The sequence below is a fragment of the Rhipicephalus microplus genome, chromosome 1, assembly GCF_043290135.1.
Source record: "Rhipicephalus microplus isolate Deutch F79 chromosome 1, USDA_Rmic, whole genome shotgun sequence".
NCBI classification, from domain to species: Eukaryota; Metazoa; Arthropoda; class Arachnida; order Ixodida; family Ixodidae; genus Rhipicephalus; species Rhipicephalus microplus.
Genome location: NC_134700.1, coordinates 222,456,696 through 222,481,782, shown reverse-complemented (window position 1 = coordinate 222,481,782; position 25,087 = coordinate 222,456,696). Strand labels below are relative to the sequence as shown.

At 45.1% G+C, this 25,087-nt stretch overlaps 1 protein-coding gene across 2 annotated transcripts; it reads right to left on the bottom strand.

Annotated features, from left to right (window-relative positions):
- Positions 1-943: 943 nt before the first annotated feature.
- Positions 944-24,749, bottom strand: LOC119159617 (uncharacterized). Of its 2 annotated transcripts, none has more exons than XM_037412430.2 (7): positions 24,604-24,749; positions 19,530-19,792; positions 7,488-7,719; positions 6,203-6,278; positions 3,017-3,140; positions 2,420-2,492; positions 944-1,973 (listed from the first exon to the last, which is right to left on the bottom strand). In XM_037412430.2, the coding sequence occupies exons 2-7, from the start codon at positions 19,728-19,730 to the stop codon at positions 1,402-1,404; spliced, it is 1,278 nt and encodes a 425-aa protein (XP_037268327.2). In that variant the 5' UTR covers positions 19,731-19,792; positions 24,604-24,749; the 3' UTR covers positions 944-1,401. The 2 variants fall into 2 exon arrangements, with proteins under 2 accessions (XP_037268327.2, XP_075747546.1); XM_075891431.1 differs by lacking the exon at positions 24,604-24,749 and adding an exon at positions 23,876-24,015.
- Positions 24,750-25,087: the final 338 nt, after the last annotated feature.

The window sequence follows — 25,087 nt, the reverse complement described above, 5'->3', positions numbered from 1 at the left end:
CAGCATAATTCAAAACTGTACAAGTCTGTTGAAAGTATACACTTGGATGCTATAAGAACACTTAAATATGCGAAAAGTGATATTTTAAATTAGCATTTCTCCCCGCTCCAGTGAAAACACTAATTATAAACTCGTGCTCATTAAGGTAAGGTTGGTTACCTTCTAGAGAGGAATGTGTTTGTAAAACTGGAAATAACTTGATATGCGTGTAATTAATTGGCTATACACGTAGAAGAAGATTCAATTGCGCTACTTTTCTAGGTATTGGCCAAATTAGATGGCACTTGTTTTCCGAAGCGAACAAAGTCAGTTGATTGGGCTTTTTGCGACCCTACCTTGAATTTCGACAATAAAGACCACAACACGCTTAACAAGAACATTCTTCGGTGATCACTCGTTCTAATTTCATGAAAACAGGCAAACATGTTCGTTTTTTTTTTTTTGAAGCACATCAGTCTTGTTTACAGATAACGTGCCTGTTACTGAGCGTACAGGTCATTGCAAACATTCATAGTGCAATGAAAAAAAAAAGGGGGGGGGGGGATTGCATTAAGCGGGTCAACTTGAAAGTCTCAAGCACTGGCTCATTCAAATCTGAAGTGCACTTCATGTGTACGTCGATGGCGTTACTAAGCAATAATCATTTAGAATATGGCATTGAGGAGCGACTTCTGTTTGCGCAGAACTTTTATGTATGTTTGCAAAATCATAGGCAGTCTCACTCGCTGGTAAAAAGAAATGACACAAGAGAGTATTCTAGGTCGACTATCTCTAGCATGACACAGACGAAAAGCCACACTGAAAAGCCAGACTTTAAAAAAGCCGGACTGTTAGCTTATAATGTCTTACAGGAACTTATCTATATACAATAGACAATACGGCACGTAAGAAAGAAAGTCGTCCGGTAGCTACTAACAAAGACAGTGCACTTAGTACAGCCAGTTACTAGCAGGAATAATTGGTTGCATAACCCACACACAACAACTCCAGTCCTAACGTACACAAAAAACTGTCACATCCGCGACCTCGTGTCCTCTTTCGTGTTTTTATCATAGTTAAACGGCGTACTTCACTGTATTCCGTGACACTTTATATGGAATAGCGCTTAGGCACTTCGAAGTATGCGTGACTCTTGTCCCCGCATTTGCCGCAAACGCCGTAAGCCAGTGACATGGAACTGGCTGACCAACACACCATCCCAGCCAGAACGTCGTCACACCTTACTGCGAAGTGTCAACGTAGTTTCTTTTCCTGCAGACAGTCGCAACTTACTTCCTAGCGTCAGCATAGTCTTCTGCTACAGTAGGTCACTGTGCGCGTGCTGTCACGGGTCTCAAGACTCTGTGGACGAGTCTGTACCGGCTACCCTTGTGCACGACGCGAACAAAGTGCCCGCATTTATTAAGTGAAGAAGTCTAGGGGTGGCAACGGCGACAGGGAGTTGTCCTTTCCCTTCATCATAAGGTGTGGCATGGCACCCATCTGGTGCAGATCGGCAGTGTCCAGGAGACCATTGGTGCCCATGAGGCCTCCATTGCCATTGCCGCCCTGCTTCTTGATGTTATCGGGGCTCGAGGAGCAGGCGTAAGGCATGGGCGACGAACACTTCTGGTTGGAGTCGGGTGAAGGCGCACCGCAGGGTCGCTGCCCTATGCCCGTAGCCGCCGAGCTGACGGGTGGCTGAAGCTGCGGCAGAAGCTGGTCTTGCGTCGGAGGCAGCATGGTACTGTAGAACGAGCTTGGATTGGCCGCCATGCCACCCATGGATCCCGGTGGTGGTCCCGCGGTTGAGAAAGTGGCGGCGCCGTAACCCTGCCCTGGCGAACCTTGCATAGGTGAGGACGTCTGGAAGCCGAAGTCATAAGGGTTTCCCGTGCTAAAGCCCCATGAATCTAAGGGAGCGTTCAGTGGAGGAAGCGTCGGCGACGCGGTGGCGTACGGGTGGCCGCCCTTCTGCATGCTCTGTGCAGCCGCTGGTTTCGTCGTTTTTCCAGAGGTAAAATAGAATGCAAAGAAACGTGGGAAACCAACGTTAAACTGTGTATTTAATGGATCAATAAAATATGCATCTACTAATGTCACCTTCATAGATCGAGAAAGGAAGTCGTCCTAAAACATAGCCATGACCAAATAGAAGCGTATCTCAGCTGGACTGGCAAACTTACGTGCAAGAAAACTAAATTTATAGAAGATGATAGCCAACAATCAAGGAAATTCATGCAAGAACACCACAAGTAACAAAGGCGTAAGTTGAAACAGGTATGAAAGTTTTCATATCTTTGCTCTTAAGGTGACGTTTACAGATCGAACTGTGTGAAGAGGAGGAGGAGGAGGAGGAGGAGGAGGAGGGGGAGAGAAATAAGCGGAAAGACAAGGAAGTTAGCCAGTTCTTAGACCGGAGACACCGTGGAATTCTTACCTGCTTGAAGAAAATTTGTCTTGCGAGGTGGTTCTCTTTTCCTCCACTTGGCACGACGGTTTTGAAACCACACCTGGGAGCGAAAACAAAAAGAAACGTAGAATGTATCTGAGCGCTGCATTGTGATGAGTAAGCTACTAAAGAAAGCAGCAAGTTAGTGCAATCGGCTCTGTCTCGGTAAAGATATTTTTAACAAGGTCAAAAACAAGCATTTGAAAACTACTGTCTTAGAATATTCACTTCTATTCTAAATATTCTTCAGATTTTATTGAACAAAATAGGTAAGGGAAAATGGTATTGAGAAGTTTATCCAATTTACTTCAATGACACACTATCATACGGAAGTCCGCAGAATGAACACCCTTGAAGAGAGGAATAAGCAAGTAGCCATCACATTTACTCGTAGTCGTGCATGAATGGTCACGGAGTCAAATGCACGGGTCCTTCTCTTTTATGACAGACAACGTCCTGTAATCGAGTTAGCTACCAATAATTGTGAATGGTCGGCAATGACAAGAGTATCACAAGAGGGGCCCGCGCAAGAACGCCGCAACTGAAACATTCATCAATTACACTCCGAATTTTTCTTGTTCTTACCTGTACTCTGGACTCGCTGAGATTGAGCCTGAGGGCGAGGTCTTCTCTGGCGAAGACGTCTGGGTATGGCGCCCGCTGGAAGGCCCTCTCCAGTTCATCCAGCTGGAATGCCGTGAATGTCGTCCTGTAAGAGTCAACGCGCGAAACAGGGTTAAAAAAATTGTCCTCAGTTCCTTGTTGAGCGTAGAGCAAATTTGCCGGTGCATCAGCTAGAAAGCAACATGCACAAGCGTTACGAGATTTCGTGTAACTCACTGAAAACCATTAAAATCACAAAATGCGCATATTTCGATACAATGCACTGATAATAAGAGGGGAGGCAAACAAAAAAAAATTGGTGAAGCTTCCACTAAACCGCAGAAGCTTTCAAACCGCGACGCTGGACGACTGCAGAGACAGAACCTCGCGCTGAAGCCGGTTGTTCGCACCTCTCGTATATTTACGGGCGCGTCGCCGTTGGCGTATGCCTTGCATCATTTCCGAGTTTTCTCGAATCCAGAGTTGCCTTTCTCGGTCCATATTATTTTCTCGTCGGGCGTACTTGGGGTCTTCGGCTCGCTGCTGTCGCAGCAATTTCTCGATCTAGCTGCTGCCTAATTCATTTTAAGTGGCGAGTAGTAGGATTTTCCCCATTTCTGTCACACGTACGCGTTTATGATGATGATATTTTTCGATAGGGGGTTCAGGCGCATACCCCTATAGAGCTCAACGCCGACTTGCATCAAGCTTATGAATCAAGAACTCCGAAACTCGTGACTGTCGATAGCACACGCATTCCAACGCTTATCCTGTCCTGCTTTGAGCTGCAACGTCGTATACACGAAGACCAACAATCCTCACGTTTTAGAACAAATCATGAAAACTTTATTGAGTAAAAATTTTTTTCGAAGGTATGGCGCCCATCGGGAATACTTGCCTTCTTAAATGATGTTATAACCGTATCACCCAGCATGACTCAACGTAGCGCGTAGCACCAAACACCTGAGCAATGAAAGACACCAAGCTTGCGGAGGATGCATACACTCAGAGCTGCCGACCAGTATATTCTGGGCACTATAGCCACACGCATACCAAGTCCGCGTGCACCAGGCGTGGTCTAGTACTGCCATTCACGGTAGATGTACTTGAGTGTTGGCGTATACTTATGTAAATAAGACGCCTCCAGGCAGAGACGACGAAACCACTACTATCGTTACAGAGGGAAGCTAGAGCAATGATTGAATGATCGACTGCCCAAATACGCAGCCTTACAACGAATGAACATGCGTCAAGTGGCCAGCCTCCGTGACTGCATCCGTATTTCAATAAAAACCTGCCGTATTTACACGAATGTAACGCGAGCTATTCCCCGGACTTTTTTTATGTGAAGTTCACCTCCTCCAGTTAAAATTAAATATCAAAACATTTTCTTTCTTCCTAAATGCACCCTTCGCGTTACAACTGAGTAACTAAGTTATGAAGCATATAACGTTAAAATTTATTTTATCGCATAAGATTTTAAATAAAAATGAAATAGAAAACGCTAAATCAACCCTTCACTTAATGAAGCAAAACCTGGAGGCCGGCAGTGTCTCTGGAGTACTCTAGGCTTTTGCCGTGTAATAGGTTGTATTATAGTGCGATGCCGCATTAGATAACAAGGTTTATCGGTATTTCCCGTTTCTCGAGCCCCACCATAACTGGAAACACAACGAACAATTTATTCTGATAAAGTTTTATCACCATCATTAAGTTCTGTAGGTGTGTTGCCTCTTGGAAGACGTGAGACCGATGTTACGTCTCACCCAATGATCTCTGAAAGACTACCTCTTTAAAGCAAGAATTGAAAATGACGCCTACATGCCACATTGGTAAATCCTAACTTAAGTTTACTAAACTCTCGCTCAGACCTTCTGCACCAATAGAAACAAAGGCATCGGCCCCGCTATGGTGGTCTAGAGGCTGAGGTACTCGGCTGCTGACCCGCAGGTTGCGGGATCGAATCTCTGTTGCGGCGGCTGCATTTTCGATGGAGGCGAAAATGCTGTAGGTCTGTGTGCTCAGATTTCGGTGCACGTTAAAGAACCCCAAGAGGTTGAAATTTTCGGAGCCCTCCACTATGGCGTCTCTCATAATCATATAGCGGTTTTGGGACGTTACACCCCATATATCAATCAAAGAAAGGCATCATCGCAACCTCAGTGCCCGCGACCGAAGGCCACGACGCCATCAGCTCAAGCGTCGGGTTATAATCGCTTTGTCTGATTTTAGCCTCTTATGGAAATTAAAAAAAAAACACGCGAGGCTGCTGCAAGAAGCCAACGATATTGCTTTCTAGCGGATTTCCGCGTGGATAGCGTAGGCGACGATCGAATTGCCTGCGTCTGCTGAAAGCTTTAATGGTTACCCAACCGAGCATCGAATGCGCTTTCGTGTTGTTCGTTTCTTCTACTGAGTGAACACTTTTCGCGCCTCACAAACTTGAAATTGACTGCTTCACACAACGAAACCACGTTACATCATCTTGTTGAGAAGAGGCATTCACTTTCTTCCTCCCACTCGTCTTTTTCTTCGCGTGTCTCAATCTTGAAGGGGCGAGAAAGATTGTTCCTAGAGCCTGACTCACTGTATTGGTTTTGTTAACTCCCATTTCGCCGCCGATACGTTTTAGTCCTACTCCCAAAAGTTTGTCCACGAGCCAAGTTACACTTTTCACATACTTTGTACTTTCTCTTTGTTAACTGCACTTTGTTGAATTTTGTTCTTATCGCGCAGTAACTTCGCGAAGACTTCAGTACATCCACAAATTGCATTGCACCATTGTGAAGGGAGACGCTGGCATTGAACTGTCATTTACGGCAATACAGCTGCAACTATATCCTAGCGTGTACAGCTACAGCCATCCGCATTGAAAAAGAGGCCCGTCGATGCAAGTTCTTTGACGTCAAGGACTCTTCGCTAGCGAGAAATGAAACTGGCACTGAACGAGCTCGCCCTTCAGGAATGGCCGAGCTGCACGATTCTCAGATATCGAGCACGAGTCCACATACCGAAAATTCGGCTGGCGTCTTTTGTTTTGTATGCTAAACTTGGGGTTGGCCACACTGTATGCTGAGGTATTGGCCACACTGTATATTATAAAAGAAAATGCGCGAAAGGAAATAAATAGACAGAACGAAACGCTATGTAACGTAAAAAAAAGATTACCTTGTCTTCTTCTTTTTTACAGTCTTGTCGGCGTCTGAGGACGAGGATTTTTCGGAGGATTTGCTCTTCTGTGCTTCTGCAACAGAATGTGTGGTGTGTTAGGGTAGCAGTATAAGGTAATTGACTTTAGAAATACTAGACCGCAAGCCATAGATGTCATAGCGTGCGCAAGCTTGCTTGTTGAATTACGCATGATTACCACGTATGTGAGTGATTTTCAACGTCGTCATAACTGAGACTACGTTTTTTACGCCACACAAATATCAACTGTCTATTCGGCGATCCTCCAAATAAAGCTGAAGACATGAAGCCTTTCTGGCATTAACTTAAGAGGGCTTCGCACGTGACAGTTTTTTTTATTTTATTTACAGCAAGCACCTCACATACTATAGGTTTCTGAATTGTGGTAATTTAAGAGTGAAAAGACGATGATCTGACAGCTATAACCAAACACAGAGTTTTATCATGGCGGTAGCATGTCGTTGGGGCTCTAGAAGAAAAACTGAAGCATCTTTAAGCTTCGCCTTTAAGAGTTGAACGTTATAGCGATATCCTGTTTCTATGGTGTGTGCTTGAACCACTTAGTCCATACTCCTTATTTTATGATGTTACTCGAGAAGATTAAAAGGTGGATTACTATAGTTGATAAAACTCAAAGTGGCTTGCGTCTGTGAAACTTTCGCACATGACTGCATTCTGTGTAAAGATTAGCGTGCTTTAAATTACGAGCGATTATGAGTGAGAAATCTTTTCGAACTAGTGGCTGGCCGGCTTTAAACCATGAGTTCGTTATGACAATCACATGTTCTGACGCCGGCTGGCAATGTACGCTTGTACGACGCAATGTTACTCTGATATTACACGTTGTATGGTGAAGCCTATATACATAACGCGTGTGTTTGTATGTAAGGCATAAAAGTTAATTTCACTGCATTTTCAAGCAGAAGTTACCTTCCCTGGATATCCAAACATACGCGTGGTGGCTGTGTGGTAGAACACTTGCTTCCCACGCAAACGGCCCGGACTCAATCCTCCCTCGGACCCAGAATTTTTGTTTTTATTTTGTTTGTATCTTGCTTGATTTTTCAATCACGCACACGATAATCATTTTTCGCTCACAACCAACGTCGCCGACGGCGACACCAACGTCGACGCCGGTATTTCTGAAAAACGAGGCCCTTAGCGCTATCGCGTGAAAATGTTGACAAGTTTTGAATCAGTGTTTCATCTGTTTTGTTTGGTCTTTTTTTATCGGAAAAAGGTATGTTATCCAGACAAAGCACACCTTCTTTCCTGGGTGCTGAAGCCGGCAAACTGCCGTCAGCGCCACCGAGACATCCCATTGGCTGCGCAGAAGCCATGCTGGGCAGTGGACCCGACAGCTCACGAGTTCGCATTCCGACGCACGGTGCCATAGACATGAGGCCCGGCAGGAGGCCGCTCATGCTGGTTGCCATTGGGTCCAGTGTGGACACACTTGTGGCGGGAACGTAGTCCACGATTCCTTGGTTGCACAGCTGGAGATGAATGCATGCAAGAGGGAAGAAGTGATAAGTGCTGGAGCAAATTTCGTTTAACTCCAATCTGTCGGGTATTCACTGAACACAGCACTTTCCGGGAGGGGGGCAGGAAATATTTCTTGAGATTAAAAATAATTATAATTGAATTTAAAAAAAATTGAAATAAATAGAAACCCGTTACGTTGTCGGAACCTAGGCCAGTCGTTAAGACGCTCGCCTTAACAAGGCGGTAAGTCTGAGTTCAAAACACGTTGCCGTCAACATGATTCAGCCTACTTTTCAATGTTTCTTTTTTCTAAGGAGAGGTGAAAAAAGGGGTGGACGTTCATACACCTTTCTCTTTCAGAAAGCACGGAAACCCGCATTTATTACAACAATAAGAATCTACCGTAAGATTTGCGAGTAAAAAGTGAGCTTATTTTGCAGGACACTCAATGTTTGCGTCCCTCTCTGAAACCTTGTTGCCCGTCGGCATCGGCACGTCGTCTTTCATCTTTCAGACGTCGGCCAGCAGCCTAAAGCGTCCCAGTGGAAGGCGCCTTCCATGATCACTGACCGGGTGTTTAGAACGGAGCTTTCGCGAAGTCGCAATTTCTGTGCCAAGTAGAATCAGCTTGACATGTTTTATAGCGAGGTCCTTTGTTTTCCCACAACGAAATACTTTAACAAAACTATCGTATAAAGTGTTACCTTTTATTTTTTTTATTCTTGGTACAACGCATTCATATGGTTCGCATTCATTCGCGCTCTGCAAGCGTTCGCGTTTAGCCCAGCGACTAAGGCACTCTCCTTCGGTGCGAAAAGTTCAAGGTTCGAAGCCCAACACTAAAAGGAATGATTTGTTGTTTTTCTTTTTGGCATTTTGTCGTACTTGAGTGAGGGTCAGACGGATCAACACCGTTTTCTCGTTCAGTCAGCAAAGAAATGGTTGCGCGTTTGAACAATTCCGTATTATTCGATTCTGTTTGCATATAGCCGCCACGAAACTGCTCCCCCAGAGTGGTGGTTACCCCTGCTATAAACAAAACTACGCAATAAAACGACAAAGCTTACCTTAGTGACCTCCGCGTTAGAAATGTGTATGATAATGAGCACACTTTACTTAACGAAGTAAACCTCTCCGTGCCTCCTTTTTTGGTGTTTCCGTTTAGGTGCGCCTAGCTGGTCGCTTATCGTGTATTTGAATAGGAACCTTCCGAACTAACAGGTCCCCTCGTGCGTTTGGTTCTCCGTGAAAAGTGCTCAAAAAAGTTGAAGACATTAAGACTCACAATAAGGCTGAACTTTTTCTTTAACCTTGCTCAAAATATCGCGTCCCATTTTAACTAATGCAACGAGACGATCCGCCGCCAGAACGGCGCACTGCACCAGGCGTGACAGGTATTTGGCTTCCCAACAATACGGACCATGGGAAAATGTTTTGGGCCTTTCTGACAGTTGACGAACGCAAAATAGGCGTAGTCAGTTCGTCGCTACAAGGTGTGACGTCAGACAAAAGTTGAGCCTTATCATGGGTGATAAGGGTCCCAACTTTTTTTAGCAATTTTCGACATGACTTGCTAGGAAGCTAGCGTATCAGGGGAACTTTTTGTTCGGAATATTCTTATACACAGCGTATAGGTACATTGTTGCAAGGCGTGACGTCATGCAAAAGTTTAGCCTTATCGTAGGTGATAAGGACCTGAACTTCTAAGTACTTTCCGACATGTCTTGCTGGGAAGCTAGCGTGTCAGGGGAAGTTCTTGTTCGGAATGCTCTTATACCCACAGTATAGGTTCATCGTTGCAAGACGTGGTGTCAGACAAAAGTTCAGCTTTATCGTGGGTGATATGGACCTAAACTTTTTCAAGTGCTTTTTTCATATGTCTTGTGGTGAAGCAAACGCACCGGGGAAAGTTTTACCGAGGAATGCTCTGATACCCACAGTATTTAGACGCATCGTTGCAAAATGTGACGTCAGACCAAAGTTAAGCCTTATCGCGTCTGATAAAGGCCTCAACTTTTTCGAGCACTTTTCGACACGTATTTCGGTGAAGCAAACGAATCAGGGGAAGTTTTAGCGAGTATGGATATTATTTTAATGCATGATAACCGACCAAGCAGGCGTACCGAACCGGCGACCCCAAGAGGAGACGTATTGAGAGGTGAGCTTGATTAAATGTACTCTGCTCATTATCTCACGCATTCGTTACACTCAATACAATCAATGTGAGGTTTGCTGCTTCACTACGCAGCTGTGCTCATTATAGCAGAAGCACCAAGCACAGTTTTTTATGTAGTTTCGATGCTGCTATATATAATGCGAGAAGAGTAATATTGACTTTTGAAAACGCGTAAGATTATCTGTTCCATCCTACATATATAAAATGATTGTGGGCGCTGGTATTATAAAGCCAAGCTTATAGACCCAAGAAGTGTTGAATTCTTCGATTTCCAACGGAGGATGCATATTTCCCCAGTAAGTTGACCCAGCAGCATTTCCAAATCTTTTTTATAGCTTCGAATCGTGCAATCAATTTTATTAAAATAGATTGTGGATAGATTTATGGCCAGAAGGGCAAGCCTTTGGAACTCTTCTTTTTTGTTTGCTTTTTTTGTCTTTTGTAGGTTTCAATTTTGCATCATATTTTATTGAGACTGCCGGGGTGGGTTGGGGGGTTCAGTCTTGCATCCTCTAATAATAAAATTAATTGTGGAGACACTTTTTTCAGAAAGGTAAGCCTTTGAACACCCGCTATATTTAGAATTTTTGAAACTTTCCACGTATCATAATGAAATATATCCGCTTTGCAATGATTGTATATGATCACATGCATTCGTTGCTCAGCGCAAAAGAAGGTAAAATCTCTCCTTTTACTGCCCAGCTGCGCTGTTCATCATCAGCAACTAGCATGCGTACGTTTCAGTACCACTACATAACATAACAGATTAATAACGATGTTTTAAAATCAGTAAGCATTTTTAAACTCGTTAAATGAGAAAATCGTCTCTTTTAATTATGTCCCTCTGTAGAAAGAGATGAATTTCTGTGAAAAAAATATATAAAATACATTTCTCGTCTACTTAAGTAGGAGTGTTCCGGACTGTAACTTCCCCTGATGCGTTTGCTTCCCCGCAATATTGTCCAAAAACAGTCGAAAAAGTTCAGGCCCTTATCACCTATGATAAGCCTCAACTTTTGTCTGACGTCACACATTGCAGCGGTGAGCCTACAACGCCTATATTTTGTTCTAAATGGGTCAGCAACCATTCGAAACTTTTTCCCGTGATCTTCGCTGTTGTGAAGTTATCTTGCTGTCGCGACAAGGGGACAGGATGACGCAGCTGCTGTTAATACCAGGCTCTCCCCTTTTTACGCCAGAGCCGTTCTGGCGGTGTATCACACGCTGCAGCCACTCATACCGAACGCTATATTCGGTGTGACGTCACACAAAAGTTGAGCCTTATCATGGGTGATAAGGGCCTCAACTTTTTTTAGTGCTTTTCGACATGTCTTGCGGGGAGGCTGGTGCATCAGGGGAACTTTTTTTTCTTCGGAATGCTCTGATACTCACGGTATATAGGTACATCATTGTAGGACGGGACGTCAGACAATAGTTGAGCTTTATCATAGGCGATAAAGGCCTCAACATTTTCTAGCACTTTTCTACATGTTTTACTGGGAAGTTCGCGGATCAGGGAAACTTTTTTTGTTTTGTTTTGAAGGCTTTTATACCCACACTATAGGTACAGCCGCGGCCACGTATGTGTAGAGCGCGCAAGCAGCCGGTTATTGCTCTGTGAGGCGAAACCTTGAGGCAGTATCGGGCTCTGATGTGGTCAGCCTCACAACTATGATACGAATGCTCCCGACACACCACTTAAGAGCCCGAAACTGTCGCAAGGTTTCGCGCCGTGGAGCAAGAACTGGCTGCTCGTGTGCTCTACACAAACGTGGGGGCGGCTGTACATCCTTGGAAAATTTGACGTCAGAAAAAAGTTGAGCCTCATCATGGGCGATAAGAACCTGAACTTTTTTAGTGCTTTTTGACATGTCTTGCTGGGAAGCGAATGTATCAGGGGAACTTTTTTTTCTTCGGAATACTCTTATACCCACGGTATATAAGTACATCATTGTAGGACGTGACGTCAGCCAAAAGTTGAGCCTTATCATGAGCGATAAAGGCTTCAACTGTTTCGAGTGATTTTTGACATGCCTTGCTGGGAAGCTAACGCATCATGGGAAGTTTTAACGGGGAAGGCTCTTTCTTATAACCACAGTATATAAATGCACTTTTTAGTTCAGAATGTTCTTATTCAAATACATGAAAACCATCCAAGCAGGCGCGTTGTGAAGGCGAAGGATGGAGCTATGAAGAGGTTTGCTTCATTAAATGAAGTGTTCTCATTATCAGAACTTAGTTACGTCGAAGACGATATGGTAACCACTGTCGTTTTACTGGGTCATTTTGTATTTATCAAGAGCAACTAGCACACCTCGGAAGTAGTGCCAATGTGGCTACATATATAACCAGAATCGACTGACATGGAGGTCTTAAAACGCACAAGCATTTCTACCCGATTGAATCAAAAGTATGTCTGTTCATCCGTTCATCTCTCAATCACGTAAGACGAAATTGCTGTAAAAAATGGTTCAAGGTAGTGGCGGGTTTCGAACCGCTGACCTTGCACTCCGAAGGCGAGTGCCCTACCAAGTGCACTAAACGCCAGCGCTTGCGCAGCGTGAATAAATCTGAACCCTGTCAATGGCTTGTGCCAGTCATAAAAGCAAACAAATAACTTTCAGAAGGCTTCATCGAATCATTTTGAGGTAGTGAAACAAGAGCCTTTTTCTAAAACAAGGCATTTCAGGTCGATATACAGCCTTCTACACCTCAGGAACGTCCAGACATTTTGAAATTTTCAGTGATTATGGGATACGTCTTCCATTAGACTCTTTCGGACTTTGGCGAGTGCTATGAAGATGAAACATGCTGTGCTGACGTAGCCGAACAAGATTTCAAAGAGAGGGCACTCTCATAGGCCCCTGTGGCTTATTTAGGCTCGCAATGCTCCAAACGATCGTCGGGAACCTTCGCAACCTAAGAGATCTAAGACCACAGAAAAGGATGTTTTGAAGGCCATTTCGTAGAGCCTAGAAATATTACACCGCCTCCAAGACCATGTCTACGTTTGTGCTCGTCTCTGAGGCCGTATTTTATTTTTTTTAACGCGTCGTTTGCATGCATTGATGAGCTTTGTGTAAGCTGCACCCCTATAGTGGCAAGCACACGATGCCAATGTATGTCTACGCACACATTTTAATTGAAACACGGGAATAATTGTAGAAGCGAAAACTTTTATTTTCAAGTGATATTCTCGGTAAGGACATGCCCACTTTTGCTTATGTTTGATAAACGTAGGCACAAAGAGAGGTTCATTGCACTGCTAGATGCTAAAATACAGCTGCCATATCATCAATATAAATTGCACACAAGAAATAAACCTTAAGCAACAATATGAGACGACACGCGAGAAAGTAAAATTGCAATAAACGCACAGAGCTACACATACATTGCACATCACGACACTGCAGTAATTTCATCAGCACTTGACTCCGGCATGAACCGAAAAAAAGAAAAAAAAAATATTGACTACATTTTTTTTCACCTTTTCACAAATTTTCTCTTATAAACTTTACATCGCTCTTTCGCGAAAAACAGCCACAAGCAGTTGCCGCTGCAAAAACAAAGCTAAGGTGTTACGCAAGCCGTTAACGAGGCAAGAGTGTTTACTCAAAGACTATGTCCTAGTTTTAGCTAAAAACATTTTTCTAGATTCACCACTTCTCTCTTATTGTGCTCGTTAGAGCTTTAAGCAATTTGCTAACGGCACTTTTTTTACAAACTCTCACTCATGCAGCGAATTCGAATACACGTATACGGCACAGAGGAAATCTAACAACGCGAGCGGTGACTCAATTTCTTGGGTCAAGAAACAATTTTCTCGCAAACGTGCTGCGAAGCATTCCAACCAGTTTTCATTCATGTGAAGCAATCTGCAAAAGCAGCACGCGAAGTGAAGAGCACAAACAAGATATCTGCGACGAACAGCACAATGCCAGAAAGGTTAGGTTACGGCTTCAATGGCAAATGCAATACGCACTTAACAAAATATTGATGGCGTTGGCACAGAGCAGCCTCCAAATTTAGAGGCAGACGAAACAAGCGAAGACAACGACGCACGCCGGGCACGTTAACACACATCTTTATGGCGTCTCCCTGCTGCTGCCCGTACTTCTTCATTGCCCTAAATGCTCATGAACATGGAGCGTGACAACGTTGCCGTCGCGTCGATGCCATGTGCACTTCTCTCGCGTCCCATTCATGCCTCGTCTCAGCCCGGTGATATCGCACCGTACAATCGCAGATGATAAAGACAGATTCAGGCCGCTATCACAGTCACAAATACACGTAGACGTATAATGCAACAGAGAAGAAACTGTGGTAAATAACTAGTACGCGTGTTTCCTTGAAGCAGTGAGTGATGTGTAGCCATCTTACGGCTGGCGTGAAGCTGCGTTATAGCTCCACCGCTTCTGGCCCGAGTGACCACTGTTGTAATATTTATGTTATTCTAGGGCGTCCCATCGTATATTCTATACCGTTATCGCTAGCAGCCACGTAGGTTCTATGCAGAACAATATATAATGTTCGTGAAGTGGGCATGATCTTAACGAAATGATCTACTACAGTCCCGAAGCTTGCCGAACAATGCAGGCACAGTTTGCGCTGAGAATTACATACAGTGCAACGGGGAGATAGCAAAACTTGAGGAAGAAACGTGGCAGTATTTAATTAATAAACATCTTTCAGAGATATTTAGTAATAGCGAACCCAAAATTCTGTCTGAGCACATGTAAAGCTAATATAAATAAAACTTCAGTTTTCGAAAAAAAAAAACACTAGTCCCAAACATGCAATTTCAGAAGAGGCCTCTTGTTGCATATAGTTTCCTAAAAAAACTAGAAGGTACTCTGTCGCTGCGATCGTTCAGCAACCATGGGAATGATTGGTATACGTTGGTTTGCCTCGTCTTCATGCTTGCGGGCTTCAGACGCACTTGTGGCTTTGTTTATTGGTACGTTTTGTTTTGGTTTCGAATAAAAGAACGAACTGTCTTGAACTTCGTGACACAATTTGAATGGGTGAGCCTAAAGGCTTAAGATGATGAAGTGCAACTTCTGAGCACTTGGTGATTGTCGTCTCGTGACAAATCGACTCCAGGTCACGCCAAGCCAAACGAAGCCAAGCGTACTAAGATTAGACAAATTTGTGTACTATACCCATCATTCCCATGTTATCTGAAGCACCGTGCGTTTCAGCTCCCATAGACGCTAGATTCAGAGTTTCCTCTAGTGTATTTATAGCAAAACTCGATCTCTCGTGTACCGTTCCAGACGCTGACAGAAACTAGAAAGAAGAAAGACGCCGAGTCGATGCTGCCTTATAGACAATTTTAAATATTGGCGCTGCCACCTTGGGCTATTAGACGGATGTTTTCTTATTTTTGCGTATCGTGCCGTGAATTGAGAGGGACATCAAAAGTCGAATACATCCACCAGCCGTTTTTATGCGTGTAATCTCACCTCAACACTGTTCGCTTAGTTTTTAAAAGTAAGCAACGGCAAGTTGAGTAGCTCAACATTACGCCACTAAAGCCCATCCGCAAAACAGTTCATAAATAACATCCCAGAAAAAGCTGCATCCTTAGGCTTTCCTGATGTAATGTTCTGCGCTTGCGGATCACTTAAGCAACACCCAAAACAAATTCTTCGTGAATTTTAAATTTCCTGTGCCGACTTAGTGAGAAAGCGGCCTGTCCGTTTCCATCTGTCACACAAGACGAATCGATGAAAAGTAATCAATGCATGCGAAACAAAAAATAAAACGAAAATTTATTCATCCTGCTGGATTTCAAACCTAGAGCCTGACGCTTCGTAGAATAGCGTTTTACCCACTGGGCTAAACACACACACACTTGCCTAACGGAAATATATATCTGTACCAATGTAGTGCGTCGTACCAGTGATTAAAAATAATAATCTAACCATACTTTTAATGAAGGCTTGTGGAATAAAGATGATAATATCAGGAGTTTTACGTCCCATAGCTATACGCTATGATTATGAAGGACGCTGTAGATGGCTCTTAAAGTTTTGGCCCTTCGGTGTTCTTTAACGTGCATGCGCTGACATCACACAGCGCAAGGACCTCCACCGGGATCGAACCCACTACCTTCGGGGCAGCAGCAGAACACCTTAGCCCCTTATGCACCGAGGCGATCATTGTATAATGGATGTTCCCTCCGAGACAACTTGTAAATCCGATGTACAGACGTGAGCAAAACTCTGGCGTTGAGAAAAGTTTATTACCAGACGCGTGTCCCGGTGGTATTTCGTTTTGCTATTTCACCTCATACTGATCAACACTAGAAACTGAAAAAAAAAATCGGCAGATCCCACGTACCTGGGAATCGACGTTATGCGAAGCATGCGGAGGAAAGGTGACCGTGTTGAAATTTTTTTCTTGAGCGACGCGTAATGAGATGGCGCTAAACATTGATACGTGGGGTTTAACGTCCCAAAACCACCATACGATTATGAGAGACGCCGTGGTGGAGCGCTCCGGATATTTCGACCACCTGGGATTCTTTAACGTGCACCCAAATCTGAGCACATGGGCGTATACAACATTTCCGCCTCCATCGGAAATGCAGCCGCCGCAGCCGGGATGTTGGCGCTAAACATATGTACAAATATTGCACGCACAGAAATATGTTGAAGAGTTGCAGATTTTTATATAACCAGTTGTTTGCACTTGGAATGCCAACTGGAACAAGCATATTAGGAAAACCAGAAGCTGATATGAAGCACTGATGCTCGCGAGGATGCTGGTCCTGGACACTGCTACGTAAATCAGCTTCAGCGCATAGCAACTAACCACAATTAATGTTAACCCGACGTGACGGCTGTATCAAAGGAGTACATATGTAATGTTTATAAAATTGGGTAGGCAGCACTGCAACCACTATTGACGTTTCACGAAGATTAGCGTCTATTTGAAAAGGAGTTTCGAGACCTGGCGTAGCTCTGTGGTGAAATGCTTCGTTGCCACGCAGAATGCTTGGGTTCGATTCCAGATGGGACCCTGACATTTATTCTTTGCATTCGTCGGGTCAACGCTACCGATGTCGGGTATTTCTTGACGCTCGCGCGTTAAAAATGTCCGTGTGTGCTCTCGCCATTCCTGGACAGATACAAAGTGTCTATCACCTGTGGCACCAGCGGCACACCCGCTCGTGGGTACGTGCCACTGTCTGGCGAAAAGTGTTTGACGACGTACGCGACGGGATTGGGACATTAATCATGGCTTGACCAGCACGTCATATTTGTCAAACCATCTTACCCTCACATGCTAATTTTGGTTCACGCCAAGTTAAGGGGGTGACCACGAGAACACCCAACGTAAGCGGCTAGATAGATACATTTGCTCAAAGTGGCTTAAGTTTGCTAAGAAATGCTTCGCATTTACAACAAAAGCACCAAACCGATGGCAGCTAAAGCTATAAAGGCTCATTTATATCTGCTACTTTCCCCGGTAGCGTGACCATTTGTGACTGGCGCCTAAAAAGAGACTATGGGTGACCGGTGTTCATAGCTGTATTCGACTTATATACCCCGTCGACACAAAGGAATCATGTCTGTTCTCATTGGCACTGTCCCCCAAAAATAAGGTGACGTCCTATTAACGTCCTTTTTCTGCGCATTTGATTGGTTCAGAGGTTGGCGTCTGCGGTCGCGTTTCTGAAAAATGGAGCAGCGAGCTACTGGGCAAAAGTAGTGAATTTGCGACCAAAGTGGCCATTCGCGACCAGTCGCTCTGCGACTACCTTGGTCGCGCGACCAGTGGTCGCGCGACCAGGTGCGCGACCACAGGTGGGAGCGGGCCTTAAGATATAGTTTCTTGCCGGCTTTTATTTTGCACTGCTCACAGTATCTTACGTCGTGACGAATGTGGTTGCGCAGGCTTTTCATCAACCATATGTGTATGTGAGTGTGACGCTTAAAAAAACTATCTGTTGGAAGTTTCTGACCGTCTTCGTCGGCATAGAGATAATTTATAGTACGCTAGAGGAAAATCTGGTACTATAGTTTCTACGGAATCTGCAACGCATAGTGTTTATAACTTATATAGTAATGACTAAAATGAAGCACATTTCTCTGGGCATCGCCTTTTTTTTCGGCTCTGGTTGGCTACATGCAAACTGCAGCCGCTTTGTTGGAGAACGTAGTTCAGCCATACGTCAGAAGATTTTATTCCCCACTTTGACTTCTTTACATTCGTCAATTCAAATCGTCTCACGAAGTTCACAACAATCCCTACTTTTATTCAAAACAGAAGCCGAGACAAAGCAATAAGCGCAAGCCACAGCTGCGTCAAAATGCACAAGCACGAAGATTAGGCGAATCCGCGTACTACCCCTTCATTTCTGCGGTGTCTCAACAATCGCAGCGCCAGAGTAATAGACATTGTAGAAAACTCCAGGTTCATCGGTTGTCACTATAGGTCCTTGTCTCGTGCGCTGGATGCTTAAGGCTAATTGTCTCCCCTGTCGCAGTATACGACGGAGGCATGCGGCGTTGGCACCTCTTGCTGATACGGTTGCAAGTTGGCGATTCGGGTCAATTGGTCAAGATTCATGTTTAACCTTGTGGCAGTGCAACACAGACAACGACGAAAGGTAGAAACACGCACAACAGTGTCGTGGTGCACATTTCTTTTTTCAAAGATGATAGTCTTTCTTGGGGACCTTCGACGCAAAAATTTTCGTCTGTCTGTCTGTCTGTCTGTCTGTCTGTCTGTCTGTCTGTTTGCTCTTAACGGCATCGGGTACTCTAAACGGCCGACCCCATCCGCAGCGCCCACCGATGTTGCTCAAGGTTTAGCGTTCATGTTTGTGCCATTGTCAATTAAAAAGCAATTATTGCGCATGTCTGGGGCAACATAACAACACGTATATGTTGTACATGTGCGTCTTTTACTAGAAAAGGCATACATACGTAACTTTAAAGACCGTAGCGCTTATCACGCTGCGCTGACCATGCAACGGTCGCACGGAATGGGGAGTGTTTCCAAATGCTTTGCTAAGACGAGACGGTGGTGGCAGCTACCCGTCGCCTTGCGTTTTACACCTTATCACCTCCTCGACGGGCGCGCAAGGCGTGCGCGCTTCGCTTTTCAAGATAATTGCCAGATAGCGCTCATGTCTCACATGTGACGTGACTCGATGCGCTCGTTCGCCTCCGCTGCACGTTCGAGGCGCTCTAAAGCAGCGCCTCCAGAATACCACTCACAAATTTCTTGCGCAGAACATCAAATAAATATCTTGTTCACAATCTCCACACGCAAGACTATCGTCTTTCGGCGACATTTGCAGAAACATGCAGATACGTGGCCATTTTTTGCCTGTATTTGCACTGTAACCAAGTTAAATATAAATATTGATGTTGTTTTCCAGCTCGAGCTCTCAATTGGACATCGCAGTGCATTCGCGTTCTCAATTCATGAGAGGTTATCCTGTCTCTTTTTTTTTTCATACGTTTCATTTGCAACAACAAATGAAGCAAACCTGCTGAGCGAACACACGTTTTCAATGTCGCAATATGTGTTTAAACCTGGGAACATGTCTAGAATATCATGTCGAGGTAAAAGAGAAACTCAGCTGAGGACTCGCACAGCAGCGTCCTTGCAAAACAGAATGCCCACCTGATGTTGCTGCTGCTGCGGGTGCGGCGGAGAGGAGCCCGTGTGCTGCTGGTGCAGTCCCAGCATGACCTGGATGCTGTGGAAGTGCCCGCGGGCGTCCTCCTCGGCCTGCGGGTCCTCGTCGACGGACTGCTGCATCGCCGACTCGTCCTGCAGCATTGATGAGCCGATGCTGGCACAGCCGCTGCTGCTCAGATGCATGACCCAATCCAGCTTCCGCTGGATGGATGATGGCACTCGCCGCTTGACTCGCAGGCCCGTTACTGCGTTGAGATTGTGGCTAAACTTATCGTCTAATTACTCCGAGCGAGAATGGTAAGAGAGGACCCACTGCGGTGGTCTAGTGGTTGACTACTGACCATAAAGTCGTGCTAGGGAATTCCGACCTCTGCGGCAGCATTTTGTTAAAAGCAAAATATTCTGGGCCAGTGTGCTTAGGCATAGGTATACATTAAGGAATCTCAGGTGGTCGAAATCTTCGGAGCTCTCTATGCGGCGTTTCTCGTAATACTATAGTTCACGACGTAAAGCCCCAACAAATTATGCTTAGTAGTAAAAGAATTCGATTAAAGTAAGAATTATTCTGGGTCCCGAAATCTCGATATATAGTTATGATGGGTGCCGTAGTGAAAGGCTCCGGAAACTTCTAACGCGTGGGTTTCTGTAACGTCCACCGAAGTCTAAGCACACGGGGTCCAAGCATTTCGCCTGCACCCGCGAACTTCGGGTTAGATGCCGAACACCACACACCACCACCGCGAGCTTTAGCAACAGGTAAGCCTAATTCAAACATAGAAAATGTTCGAAAGGGACGACTTACTGCGCCGACGGAGTTTAACCAACTACTATCGCATAATGCGTGCAATGCTTACGCTTTGCGAAACGTGGGACACGATGGTTTGTCTCTCGCAGCTGTGGTAGATTAACTTTTCTACGCTGTTCTCTTACTTTGTTTTAATTATTGTGGCCGTTTAGTTAATTGTAACAATCAAGTATTCCGTGTTTCTTTATTCTGTTTTATTGTACGTGTTTTGCATAGGATTGCATACACCCTTCACATTTCAAACACGGGAATGGGTGCTTGGGGGAGCTCTTGGTTGCCGTTGCTTCTTAGATTTGTTCGCCGATGGCTAAGGCCGCATGCGAGCTAGGTGTGGCTGAATCGCAATGTCTCAACCGCGACACACTATAGTCCACTGAATTTGGTGAGTTGTATATAAACTCGACTTTAGTACGACTGAGTCAGTTTAAGCTTTCCTAAGCGTGTGTTTGTTTTCTTGTTTGTGTTTCCTTTTTTTTATAGAACCCCATGTTCTTACTCTGAATAAAATTCGGGCTATCCTTAGGAAAGGAACTGAAAAACAATAGTCTGTTTTGCAATATCACATTGTAGCCGCCCCAATGGTCATGTGTGTCGGTTTTCGATTAACCGGTATTTCTTTCTCTTGGTCAGTTTTTTTAAGGGGGGGGGGGGGGTGCACAAGTATTGAGCAGACATCTACGCCTCCGCTTGCTTGAACTCAAGCAGCAGAAGGTGTCAAAACTTATGACAGCGCACACAGCCTGTAGTCCAATATCTAAACGTATTCCTGTTATTTTGTTTTTCCTATTTTTTTGTATCCCTGTTCTTTTGCATAACAATACATATAATAAGTAAACCGAATTAGGCGTCTGTGTTTTCTTGATCTATCACGCCCGTGTTTAAAACGCCTACTTTCCTTAATGATGAATCCGCGTACAAACTATATCTTATATAATCCCGTTTTAAGGATAAGATTGTTTTGAAATGAACTGCAAAGTAAAATTACCACTTATGATTCGTTCTTTATGCCCCTACCTAACTATAGTCAAGTCTCGATAACTACATCATGGGCATGCCCGCATGGCTTGGCCTACTTTCTCCTACCAACACGTTACTCCACTGCGGAGTAACGAAGTGCCTGGGTTGGCGGGGGTACGAACGCGGATGAGTATATACTAGCGTTGGTGACAGCCAGACAGTGGATGCAAGTGTAACGCACAGTTCTCGCGGACTTAAACGTGACAATTCAGGGCAAAATAATGCGGTTTCTTTGCGTTCCAATTATTTTAGTCGGTGTCGTATCGGCGTAATTTTTAACTCTAACACTTACTTCAGAGCAAACATTACTTTTAGCGGCCAGATTGGAAGCGATACCACGCAGTTGTCTCGAGAAATCGCTCATGAATGTCATTATACTAAAAACAAAAAAAATTCAACCAGCTCCATTTCACCAACTTCGATGTAACAGCGTAGCTAGTGGCACTCCCTTCGCCGGGCTAACGAATTTCTCTGTTGTTCTCTTGAAAGTATTTCATATGTGTTGTATTAATGCTCTTTATTAAACACTCTTCGTTAAAGAGAGAGAGAGAATAAGGATGAAAGAAAGGCAAGTAGGTTAACTATGGCTGAGCCCGGTAGACTACCTTGCACTGGGGAGGGGTTAAGGGGAATAAAAGTTGGAGAGAGAGAGAAGGAGAGAAATGTCACTCATGCCGTCGACAAAACGGCCGTTATGTGCTTAACATCGCAGACGGTGAGTCACATCTGTGTCTTAATCAGTTGAGCACAATCGTTACATTAACTTGTATGCGCGGTTCCGTGCACCCGAAATCTTGCCTATGGTGAAGCCATGATGGTGCCGCTCTTATACATAAGTTATTCATATACCACTCTTATACAAATGTTTACAAAGAAGCCTTGACAAAGATGCTCCAATATGTTGTGTTTGTGCTTTTTATTAAACACTGTTGATTAAGCTTTGAAGTGGTGGTGTAACTGCACCAGTCATAACCGCAAGGTATTACGTGACAGTGGTGTGACTATGGTAACGCTTGGACAAACTGTTGCATTTTTCATTTTTAGTGCAATATGTGTGCTTTACCCGATTTCTGCACCACAAACGCGTTTACAAATATGGTAGTTTTCTGATAGGTCGCAAAGATTTCTGTGGCACATACCCTATTGTTGGGATAACAGCTGCCTTCATTTTTAATGCACTAGTTTGGAGAAGTGGTATTTACCCAATGTTTGTGGCCCGCACACGTTTATGATGCCCACTAGCGTTACCACGGATTCCGGGCATGAAGGTCTCGACAAATAGAAGCTTCGCTGTAAGACTAAAATACTCATGTCCTTCCATCCTTGAGGATACGGGACTGGCGGTGATTGCGAGTGATTGCGTTATGTGAGCGCCATTCAGCGCCAGTGGGTGTGATTGCGCTGACGCCAGCGTGAACTCGAGTGAGCTCATTAAGGTGAGAGAGGTGAAATTAGTATGAGCGCGTAAGAATGCCAGCGAGGGTGAGTAGGCGTGTGAGTATGAATATACTGCGAGCGTGGATAGATGTATGCATAAACGTTAGTGAGTTCTATTGTGAGTGCACCTGGGTTAGTGCAGGCTGGAGCACGAGCACAAGCCTTAGCGACCGCGCATACCGTAAGATATATTGGCAGGCACCACCTTATTCGGGCCTATACCTATTCTATTTCTTAGTTGCGGAAATGTAATGAATTACCATTTGTGCCTTACTTAACAGTATTGTTTAGTATCCTTCGAAGCACAAAGAATGTTGGTAAATAGCCTCCAAATACAATGCTCTACGGCAAACACACAAGTATATAAGGCGGAATTTAAGATCCGACCATACCGGAACCAGTGGATTTAGTTCACGAAATCGCTCAACATCCGACTGATATACATAAATCAACAGAGGTAGAAATCGGCTATGTCATCAGCTGTCACGGTTGTCTGTGATGTTCCCATTGCTGAGCATCCAAATTCCAGTATTTCTTGGATTGAAATATATATATATATGTGCCTTTATCCGGCACGTTCTCCATCCCAGTAAGACAAATAATCTGTCATATGGCTCCACCTTGCATGGATAACTCTGGAGGCAGCTGATTTCTATAAATGCCGTAAATCTTGTGGCTATCAGTAGTCCCCAGACGCGCAGTGTAGCGTGCTTTACTTTCAGCAGCCACTGTTGTCGCCTGTTTTCTCATTCCCTTCTTTTATCTCATGCTACCCTGCCGAGAATAGGGTGGTTTTCAGAGAAACATTGTGCCCTGTAATGTTCAACGACAATTGTTAAGCTTCGGGGTCCGTATTAGCAAGAACATATTATTTTGAGACAGTTCACAGGGAAAAAATTTAAGCCAGCCCTAATTCTGTACATCTTGTTAGTGATAATACTAATTGAAGTGTATGTAAGGCTATGTACTACTTATAAGCAGCTTGATAAAAAGCTCGGAGAAAAGCAGGAAACGCGGCCACAACAATAAAACGAAAACGGCCATGCCAGCCCCCGAAATAGACACATACCTCATGGCGGCTTGAGGGCGTGGTAGCGCCAATATTCCATACTGTGACACTTATTTCATCTAAGGGTCGTATCCAATGAGAGAGTTTCGGATTACCCAAGAAATACCGGCACAGCACCCACAAAAACTACGTAGGGCAAGTCTCGAAACACCACCATCGTAATCCTCGCTGATAAAGCTTGGCTATGTGCTGAGTCAGCAGCGATGACTTCGGCGGTACAGAAGTTTTAAGTCAAACTTTCAGCTCGTAAAACTCGCGTAAACATTGCGTGGACGGCCGAGCGTTTCAGAAAACCGAAATCTTGGACACCCGGGAAAACGCTCGAAGAAACCAAACGCCCACGGTCAGAACGTCGGAGCAGCGCAACTGTGTCTGAACCATAAGCCAAGTTGGCCAGGCGCGCGCGCGCGGCGCCAAAGGCCCAAATCAGGACACGGCCCTTCAAAAGGAACGAGAAGAAATTGCCGTCATTGACGGTGAATCGCCGGCAACGATGCCTGATTGCGCCTAACTTCTCTAGATGAGCTCCGCCGGTCGGACTCATTGGAACCAATTAGCAATCATCAGCGATATTAGGGAAACCCGAAAGATGGCATTACAATGCGGCGCGGCCAATTGAGACCTCCCACGTGCTCGTGCCCCTTTCTCGGCGCGTTCCGGCGGGTGGCGCGGATTTCTGGGAATCTTCCTGAAAAGGAGATTTTCGGAAAAGGAGAACCTGGGCTCACCTGAACGCCGCACCTTGGGTCCCGGACAGTCTGCTCCTCTTCACCGTCCGCTGAGCCGTGGCATAGACAAACTGGCTGCGTCCTTTTAGGCTGTGCAGCAGCGCTCCCTGGTGTCTCCCGCTTGCGGACTCGGGACTTGTCCCTCCGCTTCCTCTCGCTATTCGGCGTCAATTGGAGGTGAAGGCCTTTCGCCCATATTTGGACGTCTGCATCGGGCAACGAGCGTGTCGCTGATAGTTTAACGAGCCAAGCTCCGCCCACTCTGACCCGACGCTCGCTGCGCATCGCGGGCCAATGGGAGAGGCGCCGGCAAGTCGGGTGCCCAACCATCGTTCCCCCGCCAACTGGCCTCCCCCGTTTTCACTTTTCGACAGCGCTTTGTTGCTTCCGACGTAACCTGCTGTTGTGGTGCATAGTGGCGCCGCAGGGAGGGAGTTGTGCCCTGGCAGGGTTGGGACCCCCAGCTCGTGAGAGAGTGGAAGTC

Coding starts and splice junctions, on each gene's coding strand:
- LOC119159617 (XM_037412430.2), bottom strand. CDS start 19,730: ATGCATCTGAGCAGCAGCGGCTGTGCCAGCATCGGCTCATCAATGCTG. Junction 3,141..6,202: donor GTAAAAAAGAAGAAGACAAG/GTAATCTTTTTT, acceptor TGACTCTTACAG/GACGACATTCACGGCATTCC. Junction 2,493..3,016: donor TCAGCGAGTCCAGAGTACAG/GTAAGAACAAGA, acceptor TTTCGCTCCCAG/GTGTGGTTTCAAAACCGTCG.